Raw genomic sequence first — 21,265 nt, 5'->3', positions numbered from 1 at the left:
TTGCTTAGATCCATTGGATCTAACACATTCTCTTATGTATGTAGGACTCAGACACCTGGAGCAGATACTGTTCAGGGCAGCGGACAAGCAAGACAACATAACCAGTCATCACAGGCAAGGACTGGTTCCCTTTGACCCCCTCTCATTCTATGTTTCTTTTATTTCATATTTATGCACTTTCATAGAATAGAGATAGATATTAGTGGAATAGAGGCTGCTCTCACAGCCAATTGTGTGAGAGGGATTTACTTTCAGCATTTCATTTCATTTATCAGTTATATCTATCATTTGACGAATAATACAATGGACATTCTGGTACTATTCTTTTGTTCAGAATGAAATATGATTTGGCAATAAATATGAGCTGAATGCAAATGTATAAAAATGTATAGCTTACTTTCACTTGCACATTGTTTAGGACTGAATTTTGACATGTGTGAAAATTTAGTAAGAGCTTCTAAATCAGATTCCCAAGGGGCAAGACTTGTTCATGGGTTCCCGTCCATGAGGTCCTCAATACTAACACCATAGTTGGATAGATCAAAAATTGTCATCCATGTGGAATCTTCAGGTGGGTGCTCCTTCCATTTGACCAAGTATTTCAGATGTTCCTTGCCCCTAGTTTTCATGATGACTTTCATGTCCAAGATTGACTCAAGTTGTTTTGGTGTGGCTTTGGGCAACTGCTACTCCCATTTAGTGACCTGTTCTTTACCTATTTCAAGGCCTTGAACTGGTTTCTCTTTATCCTTATAAGGGTACAACTCTGAAACGATGAAGATAGGAAAGATACGAATGCTCTTTGGAAGTTCTATCTCATAAGCATTGCCAGAGAACTTCTGTAAAACCTGAGAAGGACCAATTTTATTTGCTGTCAACTTGTTGTATTCTCCTCTAGGGAACCTTTCTTTTCTGAGTTGAGCTAGGACCAAATCTCCAACATCAAAATTGACTTCTTTCCTTTTCACATTGGCTCACTTCATGTACATGATGGCACTTTCCTCAAGTTTATTTTTCTCTTGTTGATGCAAATCTTGCATTGCACAGGAAAATATTTGCCATCAGCACTCCTCATCTCCATTCGACCCAAATTCCTTAACCCGTATGCTCCTCTAGGATGCACACCATACATGATCTGAGAGGGGCTCATAGCTGTAATTCTATTAGGGGAATCGTTATATGCAAACTCAGCTTGTGCAAACACCAAGTCCCATTGTTTTGGGTGCATACTCGCTAAGCTTCACAAGATGTTTCCAAGGCTTCTCTTGACCACTTTTGTTTGACCATCAGTTTGGGCATGGTAAGCTGGGTTGAAACTCAAAGTAGTGCCCAATTTCTTCCATACAGTCCTCGAAAAGTATCCTACAAATTTAGTGTCTCGATCAGAGACAATAGTCCTAGGAAGTGCATGTAGTCTGACTATCTCCTTGAAGAGCAGATTGGCAATGTTATAGCATCACTTGTTTTTGTACATGGAATAAAATGAGCCATCTAAAACAATCTATCTACAACCACAAATACTAAATCATGTCTCTTTTGAGTTCTTGCTAGACCAAGTATAAAGTCCATACTAATTGAGTCCCATAACCTGTTTGGGATTGGTAGTAGTTGATACAAACCTGCATTTTGGCTGCTACCTTTGGCACGTTGGCATGTTTTATACATTTCTTGCTAGACCAAGTATAAAGTCCATACTAATTGAATCCCATAACCTGTTTGGGATTGGTAGTAGTTGATACAAACCTGCATTTTGGCTGCTCCCTTTGGCACGTTGGCATGTTTTATACATTTCCACAAACTTATTAACATCATTACGAACACCTGTCTAGAATTGTGTGAACTCAATTGAGCTAGTGTCTTATTTTCTCCAAAACGCCCTGCTAAGGTGCCACTGTGCTTTTCCTTCTACAAGATCTCTCTCATGGAACTTCTTGAAATACAAAGTTGGTTGCCTCTGAATAGTAGGTCATCTCGTATCATGTACTCCCCAAGGACTTCTATCGCTAATAAGGGGATTTAAAGAAGCTTCATACGCATCTTTGAAGTCCCTATCTTCTTTGTAAATCTCCTTCAAGTCATCAAATCCCAATATGCTCACTTGAGATTCCTATAAGATTAAACACCTTCTACACAAAGAACCTGCCACTTTTTTCGATCAGCCACTCTTGTGCTTAATGATAAAAGTATAACTTTATGAAAATTCTACCCATTTGACATGTCTTTGGCTTAGCTTATGTTGACAACTAATAAATTGCAAAGCATGATTATCAGTGAACAAAACAAATTCCTTGCGTATGAGATAGTGCCAGTCTTATTATTGTATCAAAAAACAATATTGGTCACAAAATACAGTTGCAAGAAGTAAAGGCAGTTTCATCTTCAGGAATAACATCAAGCAACCTATTCTTGTTACCTGTACTGTACTGTTGTCAAGAACTTCAGCTATTTTGCCAGACCAAAAGCAACTATCATACCACCAGTCTACCAGATTTCCAACTTGCCACTTATTATTAATGATGGCTGCTATTTCAGGATTATATGGAGAGTTGGTTATTTCACATTCACGACAAAAATAAGGAAAACCTGGCCTCATCATTAGCTCCAATTTCTTCCTATTTGCTGGATCTTTTTGGTATACTTTTGTCCACCTAACTTCTGCAAATAACAACAAAATTAAAACTTAGAACAAAACATCAACATCATATGCTAGCAAAATATGAAAAATCTTACCAGAACAAACTGCAAATGTATAACTAGAAGGAATAGTTGTTATGAAATAACTGCAAATAATTATGTGAATGCATAATAATATGAAAACATATACATACTATTAATCACATCAAAACGGAACATTTAAAAATGGAACAAGGCCTTTATTAATAGATCTGAACATGCCCCACATCATCTCCAAGGGCAGGCCTGATTCACATATCTACAATAACCTCGAGGATAAATTTTTAAACAACCCATACATATAGTACAAGGAAAGGGTAGGTGACCCGGTTGGCTATATGTACAAGATTGCGTCCACCCACATAAATCAAACATTAAAAAACATACACAAGTAAATCATACCATAGAAACTTTTGAAATTCCTTATCAACTAACTTGTCTTATTATGGTATATAATTCTACATCTATTCCTCTTCTTTTTAAAAATTTGTAGTCGATTACTAATAAAATATAGTCTGGGTACAATATATGTTAGGATACAACCAGCCACATCATGAGCCCCACCAAGCTAAGAAACAAAGCTTATGAAAAACATTACATCCATATAGCCAAGAGAATCATTAATCATGTGGTATTAGACAAAAGAGGACAAAACGTATAAAGAATCATATAATGTTCAAGAATTTTCACCATCCATATGTTGATAAACCTTCTTGTCTCGTTTCTACACCTTGTTGTTAGCTTTGTTTACCCTCTTGGGGTAACATGGACTTATTGCATAGATATATAAGCAAGCTTTTCAACACAGGAATTATAGAGAACTCGGTAGTAATTTATATATTCATTAATCACTGAACACAATGTTACATCTGCAACACGTCTTTTCTTATGAAGAAGGTTCATCCATATAGTGTCTGAGAGGGTGTGAGGCGAACCATTGCACCCGTGTAACTCCCTTGGTTAAGCCAAACAGCCTAACTACCCAAGTTTCCGACAACATCATCCCCCCCAAAAAGAAAATCGTCTTTGGACAACAACATCCAAAATGTCCAAGATAGATGTAATGTCCCCGTTATAAAATAAATAATAATTTAATCTTTGTAACGGGCTGATTGATTTATTTTATCTCGGACCCATTCTTATTTTTGTTTTCGTAGTTTGTGTCGTCGTCAGCTATCTTTGTACACCCTCGGAAAGGTTTTCCCAATGGGTATTTAAGCACAGCTTGTAGGAAGTCTATAGGCATGCTTTGGATTATATTTCTCTGTACTGCGAATTCCTATTGGGGATTCCTGTTGTTCGCCATTTCGGAAGTGAAAGACCTTCCCTATTTGGCTCGTGCGGTTTCGATGGGATTCAACACTCACCCTATTCCGTCAGTGTTCAACTGGATTTGTATCTAGCAAATCTGGAGTGCTCTCATCATTTGCAAATACTTAGCAATCTTTTAATATTCTTCATACTTTTACGAGCATTGTTGGTGTTCAAGATCGACATTGTTGTTTGGCATTAATTAATTATATCAGTTGATGATTTATGGTGTACGGCTCTCTCCCCCTCCTCCATCTGCAAATCATTCTGTTAAATCACCTATCCGTACAGAACTCGATTATTTGCCTCACCTCCTAATCATATGGCATACATATTTCCCTATCATCCGTACGCAATTCCATCTTTGGCACTTATATACACCTTCAATAGTCACCATACTATCTTCTCAATACACCGTACAGCCAACTTAGTGGTCACCGTATAGCCTACTATTTTCAAGCATACGGCCTATTCTTTTAGCCACTGTACGGCCTTCCCAAATGTCGTACGGACTTCTAATATAACAATACGCACATACTATAACTCTCGTACGGTTCTTTCCTACCGTACGGCCATCCTCCTGCTGCATTCGTATGGCATCTGGGGACCTAGTAAGGTATTCGGATTCACAGCACAATTTCACCTTGTACAGCTATTGACTCATCTCCCAGATTTGTCATCCGTACAGCCTCCTACTACAACATCCATACGGAAAACGTCCTTCTAGGCAACTCATCCGTACGGCCAATCTGACATTTGCAATTCAAGGTTACCTTAGAATATTACAGTGGTATCAGAGCTCTTTGATCCTACCAGCTTGTGGACAATGAATGAGAATTTATAGCCACAAGAGGACACATTTCATTGATCGAATCACTAATGAACGGGAACCGACCGGTGCCGACCTTGTGGCACTTTTGAGGGAACTTGCTCAAAATCAGGCACAGATCACTGATACGCAGCGACTTATGGAAGAAACTCTCAAGAAGTTGGCGAAGAACAAAATATCTCGAGAACAAAAAGGTCACAGCGCGGATTCAGTATCGGGTAAAGCACACCCTCAACCAGCACGCTCTCAACCTTCCATGCCGACCTTCACACCATGAACGAAAGCACATCACGAAGAGAGATTACTAACTTTCGAAGAGATAAGAGAGGATTGGAGAAATGCAAACCTTAAAGAAGACATTTCCTACAAAGATTATGTAGATCTGAGAATGAGATACTCGGGAGGCGGAAACAGAAGAGGATATTTTATCAATGATCTCAGGAGAAAATTGAGTAAGGTGAATCTGTCTCTATTTGACGGATCAGGTTCCATTTCACAAGCAGCGTGGGTGATGAAAGCCGATACCTACTTCTAGCTGAATCCTATGCCAAAAAAAGAAGCTATCACATTTGCCGGGTTGCACTTGGAGGGAGTTGCACATGAATGGTGGCACCACGGCACCATCACATTAGGGCATGATCAAATTAAGATCTATGTGAAATTTACGGAGAGATTAATAGAACAATTTGATGAAAAAGACCCTGAGCTCAATTTCAAAGATCTAGCGCAACTAAGGCAAACTGGATCGGTAGATCAATTCATTGCGGAATTTCAGAGACTTTCTATGTTGGTCACAAACATCTCCGAAAGAAGGCAGGTCGTGCTCTTTATGGATAGACTGGAAGAACCACTGAAGGGTTGGGTGAAGGGATTCAATTCGTCTACCCTGTCGGAAGCAATCAGTAAGGCACGAAGTATGGCGTCGTCGTCAGCATCAACCTAATCCTCTAGAAGTCACTCACATCTAGAACCACCAACGTTTCCAAGGGACAAACCTCTGCCCAAGAAGCCGTCATTGGCTGAAGCTACCCAACAAGAACTTCAAAGGAAGAAATTGTGTTTCAATTGCAAGGGCCCTTGGGAGCCTGGCCACCAATGCCTCGGGAATCGAAAGATCCATTACATCGAGGTGGTGTCCGATGATGAGGACGAATACAAACAAGAAGAAATGCCGGTTGAAGACGACCAACCTAACACTGACACCAGCATGGCCAATTTAAACCGTACGGAGAGGATTGCCACCTTGGTATAGCGCAGAGGATCCATTGCATTGGTTGGCAATCCGAGGTGCACAATTTTTCGTGTGTGGGATACCCTTCAAGGACAAAGGGTCTCAGTGATGTTGGATAGCGGAGCTACTTTGAATTTCATAAACTCGTCTTTGGTAAAGCGAAGAAGTCTCCCTACGGAAGCACACACAAGCTTTCAGGTCAAGGTTGCTGGAGGGACTTTCCTACCCTGCACGCACCTTGTTCCTCAGCTGAGCATCACAATGGCAAATCACCCAGTGATGGAGGACTTTTTCATAGTGGACCTTGCTGGCATGGAAGTCATTCTTGGCATACAGTGGATGGAAACCGTTGATGAGTACACTCAAAGTTTCAAACGGATGGACTTCACTTTTGTGGTTGATGGAAAGAAGGTTGTCCTCCGAGGGATGGCAAATGAAGGGCCGAAGGAAGTTTCCACGCATCGGATGGAGGCAATCTTGTAACACGATGACGTTGCATGGGCTACGCATTATTTTATCTCGGCGGAACCTATAAAGGGGCACCGAACACCTCCACAAGATGATGAACTCCAGGATATTTTAAGTAGGCATGAAAAAGTTTTCATGGATATTCCTCTTGGCATACCACCTCACCAGGGGTTTGAACACACAATCAAGTTGGAATCAGGGGCAAAACCAGTCATAACCACACCATACCGCCACCCCAAGAAATTCAAGGATGAGATCAAACGGACGATTCAAGAATTGCTTGAGAAAGGATGGATCGGTCCCAGTTCTAGTCCGTTCGCCTCATCCATGGTGTTGGTCAAAAAGAAGGACAGAACGTTGCACATGTGTGTGGACTATCGCACACTAAACAAAAGAACAATAAAGAACAAGTATCTCATCCCACGAATAGATGAGCTATTGGATGAACTACATGGCACGGTCTATTTCTCAAAAATAGATCTCCATTCCAGATACCATCAAATCCGAATGAGGGAAGAAGATGTGGAGAAAATGGCTTTCCACTACCACTATGGACACTATGAGTTCTTGGTCATGTTGTTCGGATTGACCAACGCACCTGTTACATTTCAATCATGCATGAACTAAATCTTCAACAAACAATTGCGTAAGTATCTATTGGTATTCTTTGATGATTTTATTTATAGCAGGACATGGGAGGAGCACTTGAAGCATCTGAATGAAGTTCTAAGTATCATGAAGGAACAGTCCCTGTTCACCAAGTAGTCCAAATGTGAGTTTGGTATGACAGAGATATTGTACTTGGGGCATGTTGTTAGTAAATATGGGGTTCAAGTGCATCAGGAGAAGATTCAAGCTATCCTCAACTGGTCTCCCCCAAAATCACTCACCGATTTGCAAAGATTCTTCGGATTGTGTAGTTACTACAAGAGATTTGTCAAAGGGTTTTCTCAACTTAGCACACCTTTAACGAATCTGACAAAGAAGGGGGCTTTCCAATGGAAAGAAGAAGCACAACTCACCTTTGATAAGCTAAAAGAGGCCATGAGCACTTGCCCGGTTCTTGCACTGCCTGACTTCACCCGACCATTCATTTTGGAATGCGACGCGTCCGAGGAGGGCATTGGAGCGGTTCTGATGCAGCATGGACACCCCATCGCCTATGAGAGTAGGAAGCTTACACCAGCAGAATGCATGTACTCTATTTACGACAAAGAAATGTTGACCATCATACATGCACTAACCAAGTTCCGGCAGTATTTGGTGGCTGCCAAGTTTGTCGTCCGTACAGATCACAACAGTCTGAAATATTTCCTGAAGCAACGGCACTTGAACGAATGGCAGCAAAAATGGGTAAGCAAAATTCAGTCTTTTGATTTCGACATTGAATATGTAAAAGGGAAAAACAATGTTGTTGCAGATGCTTTATCCAAAAAACCCACCATTTGCTCGCTAGACCAGATTTCGGCTGATTGGAAGGCACAACTGTTAGTAGAATATTCCAAGAATACATTTGCCCGTGAAATAATGGATGGCCATACCCACGATGATCGGTACAGAGTGGTGGATGATATCATCTACTATAAAGACCGGATATAACTGGTGCCAGAATCCAAACTGAAGCAAAAGATCTTGAAGGAAGTACACAACTCACCTCTGGCTAGACACCCGGCTTCCTTAAAACTTACAGAAGCATTCGAGAGAGATTTTCATGGAAGGGACTAAAAGGGGACGTGTTGCAGCATGTAAGAGAATGTACGGTTTGCCAACAGAACAAGTCTGAACACACTCTTCTTGCCAGGCTGCTATGGTCGTTGCCTATTCCTAAACATAAGTGGGAAAGTATATCCATGGACTTCATAACAGGTCTTCCCAAGATGAACGGAAAGGACTGCATCTTCGTGGTGGTTGACAGATTGACAAAGTATGCTCACTTCTTCGTCATTCCCTCGGACCTTCAAGCTACACAAGTCGCCGATCTGTTTTTCAGATAAGTCTTTCGCCTGCATGGGTTACCCTGATACATCGTTAGTGATCAGGATGGACGATTTGTCAATATTTTCTAGACAGAATTGTTTCAGATGGCAAGGACAAAATTATCACAAAGCATGAGTTACCACCCACAGACAGACAGTCAAATTGAGATTGTGAACAAATGGCTCGGAGGCTACCTTTGGAAATACGTCTTGGCACAGCAACGAGCGTGGGTAAAATGGATCCATCTCAAGGAGTATTGCTACAATACCACATATCACATGTCTATCGGGATGGCACCATTCAAAGCTCTGTACAGGCACGAACCCCTCTCCTTCATCGACACAATTATGGGTGACAGTCGTGCTCCAAGGGCGAAGGATTGGCTTCAGGAGGGATAGGACATACTGAGGGGCTTGAAAGAGAACCTGCAGCAGGTACAAAATCGACAGAAGGTGTACGCCAACGAACACCGGATAGAGAGAAGTTTTGAAGTGGGGGATCTGGTCTATCTCCGACTTCAACCATACCGACAGTCTTTATTAAAAGGAACAAGTAAGGAGAAATTGAAGCCACACTTTTATGGTTCCTATCGGATGATCCGTCACATTGGTGAGGTAGCGTACGAACTGGAACTTCCGGAGAGAAGATGCATTCACAATGTCTTCCATGTTTCCTATCTAAAGAAGGCTATAGGGAAAAACGTCATCGTCACTACTGACCTTCCGCCACTCAATGAGGAAAGGAAGCTCATTCTGGAACCTATTGAGATTCTCGAAGTGCGTGAAAAGGTCCTACAAAACCGCACTGTGAAGGAATACTTGGTACGCTAGCGACACCTACCGTTGTACGACACAACGTGGGAAGGCGAGCACATCCTCCAGCACCCGGCATTGCACTTGCTTGAGGACAAGCAAATTTTGGGACGGAAGGACTGTAATGTCTCCATTATAAAATAAATAATAATTTAATCTTTGTAACCGGCCGATTGATTTATTTTATTTCAGACCCATTTTTATTTTTGTTTTCGTAGTTTGTGTCACCGTCGGCTATCTTTGTACACCCTCGGAAAGGTTTTCCCGATGGGTATTTAAGCACGGCTTATAGGAAGTCTGTAGGCATGCTTTGGATTATATTTCTCTGTACTGCGAATTCCTGTTGGGGATTCTTGTTCGCCATTTCGGAAGTGAAAGACCTTCCCTATTTGGCTTGTGCGGTTTCAATGGGATTCAACTCACCCTATTGCATCGGTCTTCAACTCGATCTGTATCTGGCAAATCTGGAGTGCTCTCATCATTTGCAAATACTTAGCAATCTTTGAATGTTCTTCATACTTTTACGAGCATTGTTGGTGTTCAAGATCGACATTGTTGTTTGGCATTAATTAATTATATCAGTTGATTTATGGTGTACGGTTCTCTCCCCCTCCTCCATCTGCAAATCATCCTATTACATCACCTATCTATACAAAACTCAGTTATTTGCCTCACCTCCTAACCGTACGGCATACATATTTCCCTATCATCCATATGCAATTCCATCTTTGGCACTTTTGTACACCTTCAATAGTCACCGTACTGTCTTCTCTATACACCGTACGGCCAACTTAGTGGTCACCATACGGCCTTCTATTTTCAACCGTACGGCCTATTATTTTAGCCACCGTACAGCCTTGTCAAGTGTCGTATGGACTTCTAATATAACCATACGCACATACTAGAACTCTCGTACGATTCTTGCCTATTGTACGGCCATCCTCCTGCTGCATTCATAAGGCATCTAGGGACCTAGTAAGGTATTCGGATTCACAGCACAGTTTCACCTTGTACAACTACTAACTCATCTCCCAGACTTGTCATCCGTACGGCCTCCTACCACAGCGTCCATAGGGAAAATGTCCTTCCAAGCAACTCATCCGTACGGGCAATCTGACATCTGTAGTTTGGGGTTACCTTGGAACGTTCCAATGGAAACACAAAATGAGAATGATAGCAACTAAAGAACATGAGACTAAGAAGGGTGTAATGTTTGTGTCCCCTACAATTCTTTTCTTGAGAACAAACTTCTTCCAACTATATTTGGCAAAATCACCAAAAGGGGTTGTGGCAGAGACCGTACGGATTGCTAGGTTGGAGTAAGGATAGGAGGGGGATGTTGTACAATTAGCAAAGGAGATGGGGGTCATACAGTACAATGAGATGTTTGTACAGTGTCATGAAGTTGGCCGTACGGATGCAAGGATGGTCGTACAGCATTTAGGGAGCATCATACGATGAATAGAAATGGTCCTATGGTGGTCAAGGAGAGATGGAGAGGTGGCGTACGAGGTGACGACCAAGTAGACCATACAATAGACCGTACGATGAGTGGATGGAGGATGCAAGGAAGGTACAGGGGTGTGGTGAAAGACATGTGGAAGAATGAAGATTGTATGGGCAATGAGGGAGTCGTACCGGGATGTCTGGATGCCACACGATTAGGTGTTTGAATAGCAACAATGAATGCAAATTCATTCACACAAAAAAATACAAGTAGATCAGACAAAATAATAGAAACTTGAATACAAATAATCCTTCAATATATGCTGAAAGATGGTGCTCTGATTTGCCAGATCTGAGCAAAGAGTTATAGGTGACAAAATAGGGTGAGGGTTATTCGTATCAAGTGCTACTACTGGGGCATTCTTCGTTACTACAGTCTTCATCTCTGTCATCCCCACAAAGGCTCTCTTCATTATCACTACTGGTGGGGTCATAATAATAGGTGCTCTCAATTGGCCAAATGTGGGGATGGGGGCAGTGTTGGCAACAAGTGTCAAGTGTATTGTGGACGAGTACATAGGACACACAAATAGTGATTGAGGTTCCAACATCGCCTCATTCTCATCCTCCTCGTCCACCTAAGTGTTGTCTTCATCCGAGGCACTCTCATTCTCCGTGGTGTCATGTCGCCCACTATCAATATCCCCATGAGCATCTAAAGCCTATCTAGCACATTTCTAACCTGCCACCTTCTGTATGCCAGGTATATCCAACTGTCGCCATCTCATAATGTGGGGCTCACTAGGTGCCAATGGTCCCACCCTGATCTCCTTCGACAAAATGTTATGTGGAATATGACTATCCAAATGTCCAGAGTAGCCAATGGCATAATGGGGCATATAAAAAGTTTTGTGCTAGAGTAACATGAACTCATGAATGCGCTCTAATAATAGTGTACCCCAATCATACAATTTGTCGCCCATTAGGTTATTCATCAAAGAAACCTGTGGAAAGGAAATATCGGAGGCATGTCTTGAACCTGTCAGTCAGCTCTTCACGACATCTCCAATGGCCTTCCTGGATAAACGTCTTCTTGATTCCTCTATTGTACGACAATCTCTAGAGGGACTCCTTTGCAGCAGTGAGGTTCTCTCTACAAATCAGCCTAATGTAGAGATCTTTATTCACCTAAATCATTTTTTGGGGCTTCAACTCAACTTTAATCTCCTTCTTTGGGAACCCAAATACCCTTCAAAACTCGATCGCTATGAATGAAATCTCTATCGTATCGTCCAAGTAGAGAACCATGCTTCATTTTGAGAAGCTATCAAAAGTTTCAATCATCGTTGTCATGTCCCCAATTTCTGCCCTTCCTTAGTGACAACATTTTTAGCAAGGTTGGTCTATTATCTGGTTCTCATAGGCCAGCAGAGCATAGAGGGAACCAACCCAGGGGCTTTGAGAGTCATGCATGAGCTTCCCAAGTAGTTTGGAGCAGTAGACAACAGTTTCCTACAATTTAGGAGAAGTTTCTAATTTGTAGGGATTGACTAGGAATGGTCTAGAAGGCATTTGGAGACCTCAACGAACGTTTTGGAGACTTAGAGTGCATCTCCTATTTTTTAGGAGGAACTCCCACTTCAGTGACAGCTCTCTCAGAGGTGCACACAGTAGGGGAGTCATTGGGACTCAATTTTGGTTGATTGGGGCTGTCTCCTACTTTTTAGGAGCATCCCTAGATTTTAGGGATGGACTGCCAGTTGACCCATCTTGTCCGGCATCAATCACAGACAGGTGATAAGGTCAGATTCATGTTTGATTGGTCATTTGGGCCTTTTGGGACCATTTGGGAAATATTTTAATATATTTAAATATTTCCTAAGTTGGTGATTAAATAAATTAAAATAAGGTTAATAATATAACCATTTTGGAGTAATAAGGGGATTTTGGCTTCAGTTGATCAGGTACACCTATGTGTTATAGCTCGTTGGAAAGGTCTCGAATTATTATACATGATTTTTACTATCTCTAGACTTTTTGGTGCCTTCAGCTATGGAATTTTAATAAAGTAATGTTTTTCCTATAGCATGGATGACTTTAATTGGGAAAATGTTATTTTATTATATTTTATTTAAAGGGCAAAGTGTAATTTCCCTTTAGGGTTCAATTTACAATTGGAAGGGGCTATAAGGAGATGGAGACCTAATTTCTTATTATCTTTTGCATATTGAAAAACTTGTTTTTGTGAATTGGCTCTAAGAGAGCAATTCTTCATCTGGGACGCAAACCCCAGGTTCTGGATTGGCTGGGACGTAGCCCTCAGCAGTTATTGGCATTGGATTCTTCAGACAGTGTGCATTGCTATCAGGGATAGAGTACACCATTCTTTATTGTGGATTCAGGTTGCAGATTTATGGTTTCAGCGTTACAGATTGATTCTTTCTGCTGGGATGTGATTCATTGCAGTCTTACGGCTGCCATTTGCAACAGTTTGGCATCATTGTTGGATGTAAGCTCCTTGGAACTGCATTGGATTTATTATTTGGCTTTATAAATCAGAAATCTGCCTGGTACGATTTATAGCAATTCTGATTTGGCTCTATGTTCTTATTTATTTTCAGTCTCCTCTCATGTTTATTGTTCATTATTCATTACTATTGTGAAAACTATCAAAAAACACAAAACAAAAACAAAACCTTCCGCAACTTCTGTCTATTCTCAAAGACCATCAAAGAAATCACAGGAAAATATAGTTTATTAATTTAAAAACTACAACAGATCAGCAAGGGCATCTATCAGGGATCTTTCAATCGCTTTTAAGGGACCCTCAAAATCTCTACTACAAAAAATGGGCCTTTGGATAACTCATTGCACCTGTGCTCTCCGCAAATTGTCTTTATTAAGCAAATTGTCCAGAGTATCAGCACTCATACCACCATTTCCTGCAATCCAAGTCGTTCAGGCCTTCAAAAGTGATTGTCTGTACTGTTTTATAATCTTTCTGAGAAACTGTCGACGCCATCTGCTATCCCTATACTTTTGGCCTTATTTTCTTTTTCTTGACTGTGTTCATTCCTCTTGCAACTCTTACGCCTGAGGGTAGAGTGTGCATACTTATTCGGATTCATGTTGTTGCTACTTGAATCACCTATGACTACAATCTTTCTTTTTGACTTCTTTTCCAACTGACTACATAATTATTCTTATTTGGCTTTAGCGTAGGAAGGAGAAAAATTGTTAGGGCTTTTTGCTTCTATGTACAGTATTTATGCTTCCAACTGTCTACACGATGTGTCTTTGAGGGATGCTTCCAACTATATGACTCCGCCTTACTCTTGTTCTGTGAAAACCCCATGTACCGTGCAAAACTTACTCCTTGCCATGGTGGAAATAAGTTACCATGTGTGGCCACCTGTTTTGTCCATTATGCACTTCGTCTTCCTTTGTGCGTGATTCTTTCCTTCACCTGCGATTTTTATTCCTATTGTGCAGTTTTACTCGTGGCCACGGTCTCCCCAATTTGCACGAATGGGCTCACAACCTTCTTCCCTTTCACCGTAAGCCTACAAGTTCCCTTATGAATGGAGTTCTTGAAACCCCAATACTGTTAGGTTCACTTGCCTTCTTACCATGGACATTGTCCTTTTTCAAAATGTCTCCCTCTTGTAAGGGCGTATGGCCTACTAGGCTTCCTTCCAAGATGCCCACGGTGTTTCGGCCTGCTAGTCTTCGTGCAGTATTCGAGTTGATGTTGTAAATGCAGTTGAATGCATAAGAGAAATAACAAATCGTAAATTGGAATTGATGTTTCTTTCGCAATTAACTCCTTACGACTTATCCTCTTTATATGTCCACATGGTGTTGCTAGAAACCATGGTGTCGTACGACAATCTTGGCTTATATGTCTATTCAGTGTTGCATGCTTTTGTCCATACAGTATGGAGGTAATTTGAGCGTTGCATGCTTTCGTCTGTATGTGCTAGTCAAAGGCCATGTTTGTAAGGGCCATGTCTGTACGGTCCATATGGTCCTCTAATTGACCCTTCGTCCGGCATTCTTCATCCCGACCTCATTCGTCTGACAAAATACTTGGCTCAACGCATTAATAGATGTTGTATGGTCTTCTCGTCCCAGTTGTTGCCTTGTCGATGCTTTCCATTTGCCATATGGTACTATGCTTTTATCCTCAACATTTGGTTTTGAGAGGCAACACAATGACTTCTTGGGGTCTGTATAGTGTCTTTAGAGGTTGTATAGTCTCTTCCTTATTTGTGTACGGTATGCTCTTTCCTTTGAGCGGTTAAGGCTTGCAGCATTCAACGTTTGGAACTTGAGGTGTGATTTCATTCACTTCGGTTTATGACTTAGATTCATTCCTTCGTTTCACAAGGTCCCTAAGCCTTATGTTCTTTGATTGACTTCATTTCCCTTCGGCATACTTTTGCATGTGGTTCCGTTATTTAATACTTTCTTTTCTAGTATTTTATAGATTTGTTTTTTTTAGTTTGTACCTATATCTAACTCATTCCTTCTTCCCATACATGAACCATTATCTCTTCGGCCTTAATACCTTAGGTGATAAATTTTGAGCTTTGAACAGTTCGCCGTGTCAGGAATTTGTATGCCATCAAGTGTCCACAATTTGATAGCTCCATTGGCTCCAACCTCTCGAACTTTGTAGGGTCCTAACTTCTTGACTCTGAATTTGTCGAGTTTAATTTTGTTCCTTCCATTAAACTTCAATACTAACTTGCCTGGTGTGAACCTCATCCAACGGAAATGCTTTTCGTGCCAACATTTCCTTCATTGTTGCGCCACCTTGGTGGCCCACTACATCATCTCTCTTTTTCCATCTAATTTGTTTAAGGCGTAGAGCCTTTCCCTAGTCGATTATCAATGGTTATCCGCAAACTTGGAACCATAAACTTAGCAAGTACCACTACCTCTTGTCCATACATGAGCTAGAACGGTGTGTTCCTCGTGGTCACCTTGTAGGAGGTGTGGTAGGCCCACAGCACCAAGGGCAATTTTTCCTCCCAATCTTCACCCTTGACTCCACACAACTTATAAATGACTTCGACCAAAAATTTATTTGTTGCCTCTGCATGACCATTCGCCCAAGGATAGTATGGACTTGACAGCATGTGAAAGATTTTGAATTCAGCGGTGAGCAACTTGATAACATGGTGAACAAAATGTCCACCTCAATCACTAGTCACCTAGATCAAGATGCCATACCTTGTTATGATTTGTTCATTAATGAACTTGGTTGTGCTCAATGTTGAGTTGTCTAGCAATGCTCGTGCTTCTACCCATTTAGTTAAGTATTCAATGGCCACTACGATGTAGTGACATCTTCTAACACAACCTAACCCGTAGGGGTCCGAGAAAGTCTAACCCCCATCTTTCAAATAAGTCTTGTATGTGTGAAGAGTTGAGCAGCATGAAGTCTCATTTAAGGGGCTTGCTTGCTCGTTGACAAGTGTTGCATCTCACAACCCATTCTCCTGCATCATTGTGCAATGTTGGGCACTACAAGCCAGCTAGGAGCACCTTCCTCGCTATCGTATCAAGACCCATGTGTCCGTCCGCTAGTCCTTCATGGGCTTCTCTAAGTACCCCTGGTACTTCTTCCATCATGCATCGTCTAAGTACTTGGTACGCCCCCATTTTGTATAGTAATCTATTGATCAACTGAAAAGCCCTACTCCTCAAATCCAACTTTCTCTCCTCCTAGAGGCATGTCTCGTGGGAATTGGGTTGTGGACAAATACTCCCCTATATAGGTATACCATAGAGGGAATACAACAATTTGAAACAGATGTGCATCAAGGAAGTAATCATTTACTCCGACGGGTGGCTTACCAGACTTGATACATGACAACTGATCCACAATCATGTGGCTAAGCCCTAGCCGTACCACAATTTTGAATGTGAGCTCTTGGACTAGCAGAAGCCATCGACTCACTCTCCCCTGAATAATGGGCTTATTGACCAAGTACATGAGAGCTTGGTGGTCCACATAGAAAGTAAATGGGTTAGCCAGTAGGTAGTGCCAAAAATTTTGAACAAAGTAAACCATTCCGAGAGCTTCTCTTTCCCTGGTGCTATATTTTTTCTCTACATCAGACAGCAATCTGCTTGCAAAATATATCAAGTGATCTAACCTATGTTCCCCTTCCTGAGCCAAAGTAGCTTTGATGGCATAGTTAGAGGCATTCATGTGTGCATGGAACTCCTTGTCCCAATAGCCTTGTTTTTACTGAGTCAAAGGCTTCTCCTGGTATCTTCTCCCAAACATACAACTCTCCCTTCCTTGTGAGTTTGTCCAATGGGTAAATATCTCGGAAAAAAATTTGATGAATTGACAATAATATCCAATGTGACTAAGGAAGGATTTGACTCCGGTCATATCCATAGGTGCCTCCATTTCCACTATCACTCATACTTTGTCTAGGTTGGTTTCCAATCCTGCTTAACAAACTATGTGCCCAAGCAACTTTCCCTGCAGCACCATAAACTAACACTTCTTTGGATTAAGGACAAGGAGAGCTTGCCAGCACCATTTCATGCACTCCCCCAAAGCTGCAATACACTTGTCTTGCCCACTGAATAGGGACCAGTCATCCTAAATTGCTTTATAGTTCCCTATTGACATCTTGTCACATGTGTAGGATTTTCCGCTAAAAAGTTGTCGACGCATTGCAAAAGGCTAAAGGGCATCTGATTGTATGCATATACACCATCCTCCACAACGAAGGTTGTTTTTAATTTGTCTTCCTCTACAATAGATATTTGGCTATACCAAGAAAACTCGTCCATGAATGAATAGATTTCATGACCCGCTACTTCTTCCAAAATGTGGTCAGTGAATAAGCTGGGAAATGGGTCCTTGATGATGACTACATTGAGGCATCGGAAATCCATAGAAATGTGGATCTGATTTGCTTCCTTCTTCGAGGAAATGACGATGGGAAAGACCCACTCACTTGTTTCCACTCAAAAAATGATGCCTACCTCCAGCATTCATTCAAATCCGTGTTCACTCTTCTAGCATAATTCTTGTTCATTCTATACGAGCTCTTGCACATAGGTTGGACTCTAGAACCAAGGGGGTTTAGTGTTCGCATATCTCCTGAGATACACCCTTCAAATCTTTGTACGTCCACGCAAACACATCCTTGTACTCCATAAATATTTTGAATGTCACGGTCTTTAGTACGAGATCTCAATTATCCCCTAACAAGATGGTTTTTGGGTTCTGCTCATCCCCCAGATTTATTTCCTGCAATTTGGCTTCTTGGTATTTGATAGGCTCATCCTTAGGGAACTGGTAGGCTGGACTATCCTTAACTTTAGCCTCCCCTTCCTTGTATTTCATGTATTCTGGATGGAGTTCATTCTACTTCTCAATTTCCAACACATTGCAAGTTGGTGTGAATGGTTTATAGTCACCCATATGCCAGTGGAATAGGTTGTCCATTAAGTCTGCAGTGTCCCCCAAATACTCCCTCAATTCCCATATCGCTTCACCATTGGGTTCCATGCCTCTTTTTCCTTCATCCACTTCGTTGTCGGATTCGGAGTCTAAGGAAGAAACCATCTCCTCTTCGACCATCTAGGTTCTCAGGTTAATCATGAACTTTATCCCGCCCTTCTCACATGATAAAGTGTTCTTTTTCCAATTGTGATTTGCTTTGGCCATCACCAAACTCCCTCTTCCTCAGATGGCATCATATCCCTTTCGCTAGAGGGGGATTACTACAAAGTCTAGGGTAAATGGTTGTGTCGATCATTACTTTCTGTGCCATTAAGGTTCCAAGGGGCTTAATACCATGTTGCTCAGACCCAAGAGGTTGAAGGTTGGCGGCCACAACATTGGCTTTCTGAGGTTCTTCCAAATCTCTTACGACAGAACATTCACCCTTGATGCGCCATCAACAATTGTGTCGGTGAGAATGGTGCCTAAAATGCCCATCTCGATCATGACAGGGTGTCATCCACTATTCACTGTAAGCATCATTGGATCTGCTACTGAACTGCTAGGAGCCTCAATTCATTCTGGGGTACTTGTTAGGGTCGTTGAAGTGCTTAGGAGGGTTGTTCATAGGTGGGGCATTGTCTCGAGCATGTCCTTGACCTTTACAGGAACTTCTAGTTGCATCACCTATCTTGCAAAATTTTGTTCTACCATCGCTCAACCAAAGGTACTAGCTATATCCCTTGACTCTCTACGGGCCAGTAATTATTTCTCAATCTCGGTATTTGCCTCCAGTGCCCTTTGTTTTTATATATGAGGGCCAATATAGACAACCTCCTTGGCTTGTGCTCGTGTGATTGCTAGAATTCCTTCCTCCTTGCTTCTCCCTTCAACGTCAAGGAGGTTGACAGCAGGCCTCGAGCAATTGGCCTCTTTGTGGTCACCAGGTCCACACCACCTATATAGCTTCCATGGGGTGTAGTCCTTCTGGCAATCCCAAGAAAAGTGTCCCCGTTGATTGCAGTTTCTACACTATATCATCGATGGCCCTTTACCATCATACTAGATGCAAGTATGATTATTGTTGTTATTTTGGCCTCCTCGCTGATTATTTTTGTAGCCACCAAAAGTCACATTATTGTTATTTTGTTAGCCACCCATCCCAAACATAGAGGGTTGCTCTTGTGTAAACAATACTCGTTGGTTTCTAGCCCTCATATTGTAGGAGCATTCTTTAGTGGAATATCTCATAATCTAGCAGATGTTGCAAAAGACTTCTTAGGACAAGAACCTTTTGTGTGTCTGGCTTCTTTGCAATTGGTACACCATACTTCACCCTCCTTATTTTTGCTGGACCCTCCTTTCATTGCCTTCAGTTCTTTCACCATCTGTTGGAGGTCATTCTACAGGGCATGTACTTTTTTTCTTGAGTCCTCATCATTGCTTCCCTCGGAGGACTCATCATTTCATGATGACTTGCTGGCTCTCTTAGAGGTCTTGTCTTCACTCACCAAATCCATGACACAGTTGTATGCGTTGTCGTATGAAGTAGAAGGTATGATCCTCATCTTTCTCTAGAGGGATGTTCTAAATCCGTTGACAAACCATCGTTTCTTGAGTGTGTCTGCTAGCACACACTCCATCTTACCATGTTATTCCTTCAGTTGGAGTATGTAGGTTCTAACAGACTCGCTCTTCCCTTGTTTCATACCATAGATTTCTACGAGTGTTTTGTTTTCGTCTTGCAACAATTTGAACTCCTAAAATTCCTTTTACAACTTAGCCCATGTCATCAAATTGGTCTTATCTACACTAGAGTACCAATCAATGGCTCCATCACTGAGTGTAGTGGGGAATTGTTTGACCCATTCATCCTGGCCGGTAACCTCGTTCGCCATCCAAATGGTCTCACACATTTGGCAATGATGGCTACTAGTTGTGGTAGTTGTGCCACTGGTTCTACTACTGGTTGTGCCCCATGCGGAGTCTGTGTCTGCACTTGCACACCCAAGTTGCACTACGGTGTGGTAAGGTCCATAAAGGGTTTCGATTACCAAATTGTATTCGCTCGTTTAGTGTGTGAGGAACACACTGAGTATCTTGGTTACCCCACACTCGTGTCGCTTTGGCACCTCCAGTCACCCTAGTTCCGGCTTCTCTCCTGCTTCAATTCTCCACCTGTGGTGTACGAAACAAATTTATTAACTCCTCTTGTGTTTCCTCAATCCAATTTAACCTTTTCTGTGTTTCTTCCAATAACTCCTTGCTGCTTCTCACCCGCCAATGTTCCGATTAATAGCATTCCCCTTAGGTCACTGCACATCCCGTGGCACCACCATGGTCACCCTCCATGGCACCTCTATGGTCCCCTCTGGGCAACCCTTCAATTAATTGTCCCTCGATGAGTTGCCTAAACCTCCATCTTCGTTTAGCTTGTTGTGTGAGAATTAGGGCTTGGTGTGTGGCATGTACAACATCATTTAGCTCCTTATTTCTCATCTGCACCGGTCATCAAAAAGAAAGACAAAAATAAGTGACTTAGCAAAGAAATTTATTTATAAGGCCCACTGTCCAACTCCACCTCTTTATTTAGTTCCTTATTTCTATCTTTATTTAATAGAATGGGTATCAATTCCAAGAAAACGTTATAAGTAACAAACAAAACATTTTTTTTAATTTATATCTCCATACAACGTGGGTTGACTGTGCAACCATGTCATTACAGATTTATAAGTGTTCTTTTTATCTATCACTCCCAAGAGTTAATGCTCATGGGTTGATCCTTTACCCAGTTACATTGCATTCATCTCCCTCACAATAGTTGCTTTCAACAAAGTTTCTAAGGATCTGTTGTCGACATTGTTCGCACTCAACCTCTTTCCTTCGGTTTCTCTACGCGAGAGATGCTTGCACCAATAGACAGGGCAGTTGGTGCAAAAGCCTATCCATTGTAGGACTAATGTTCAGTGCATCTCACACAGTGTCCTTCGTAACATCCTCTTGTACAGCCTCCCTTCATACGAATGTCTCAATGGCGG

General features: G+C 41.7%; 1 protein-coding gene across 3 annotated transcripts in view; it reads right to left on the bottom strand.

Moving 5' to 3' along the window:
• The window catches only part of LOC149538618 (uncharacterized), a 262,043-nt gene that overhangs the window by 131,405 nt on the left and 109,373 nt on the right, over nt 1-21,265 (bottom strand). For all 3 annotated transcript variants that reach the window (XM_089799930.1, XM_089799931.1, XM_089799932.1), the window contains one exon: nt 2,414-2,655. In XM_089799930.1, coding sequence (XP_089656056.1) covers nt 2,414-2,655 — 242 coding nt within the window. The remainder of the gene's footprint in view (nt 1-2,413; nt 2,656-21,265) is intronic.

The sequence above is a fragment of the Cupressus sempervirens genome, chromosome 9 (assembly GCF_028749045.1).
Source record: "Cupressus sempervirens isolate cs-2001-9-10 chromosome 9, ASM2874904v1, whole genome shotgun sequence".
In the NCBI taxonomy this organism is placed as follows: Eukaryota; Viridiplantae; Streptophyta; class Pinopsida; order Cupressales; family Cupressaceae; genus Cupressus; species Cupressus sempervirens.
This window is presented reverse-complemented; position numbering and strand designations above follow the sequence as displayed.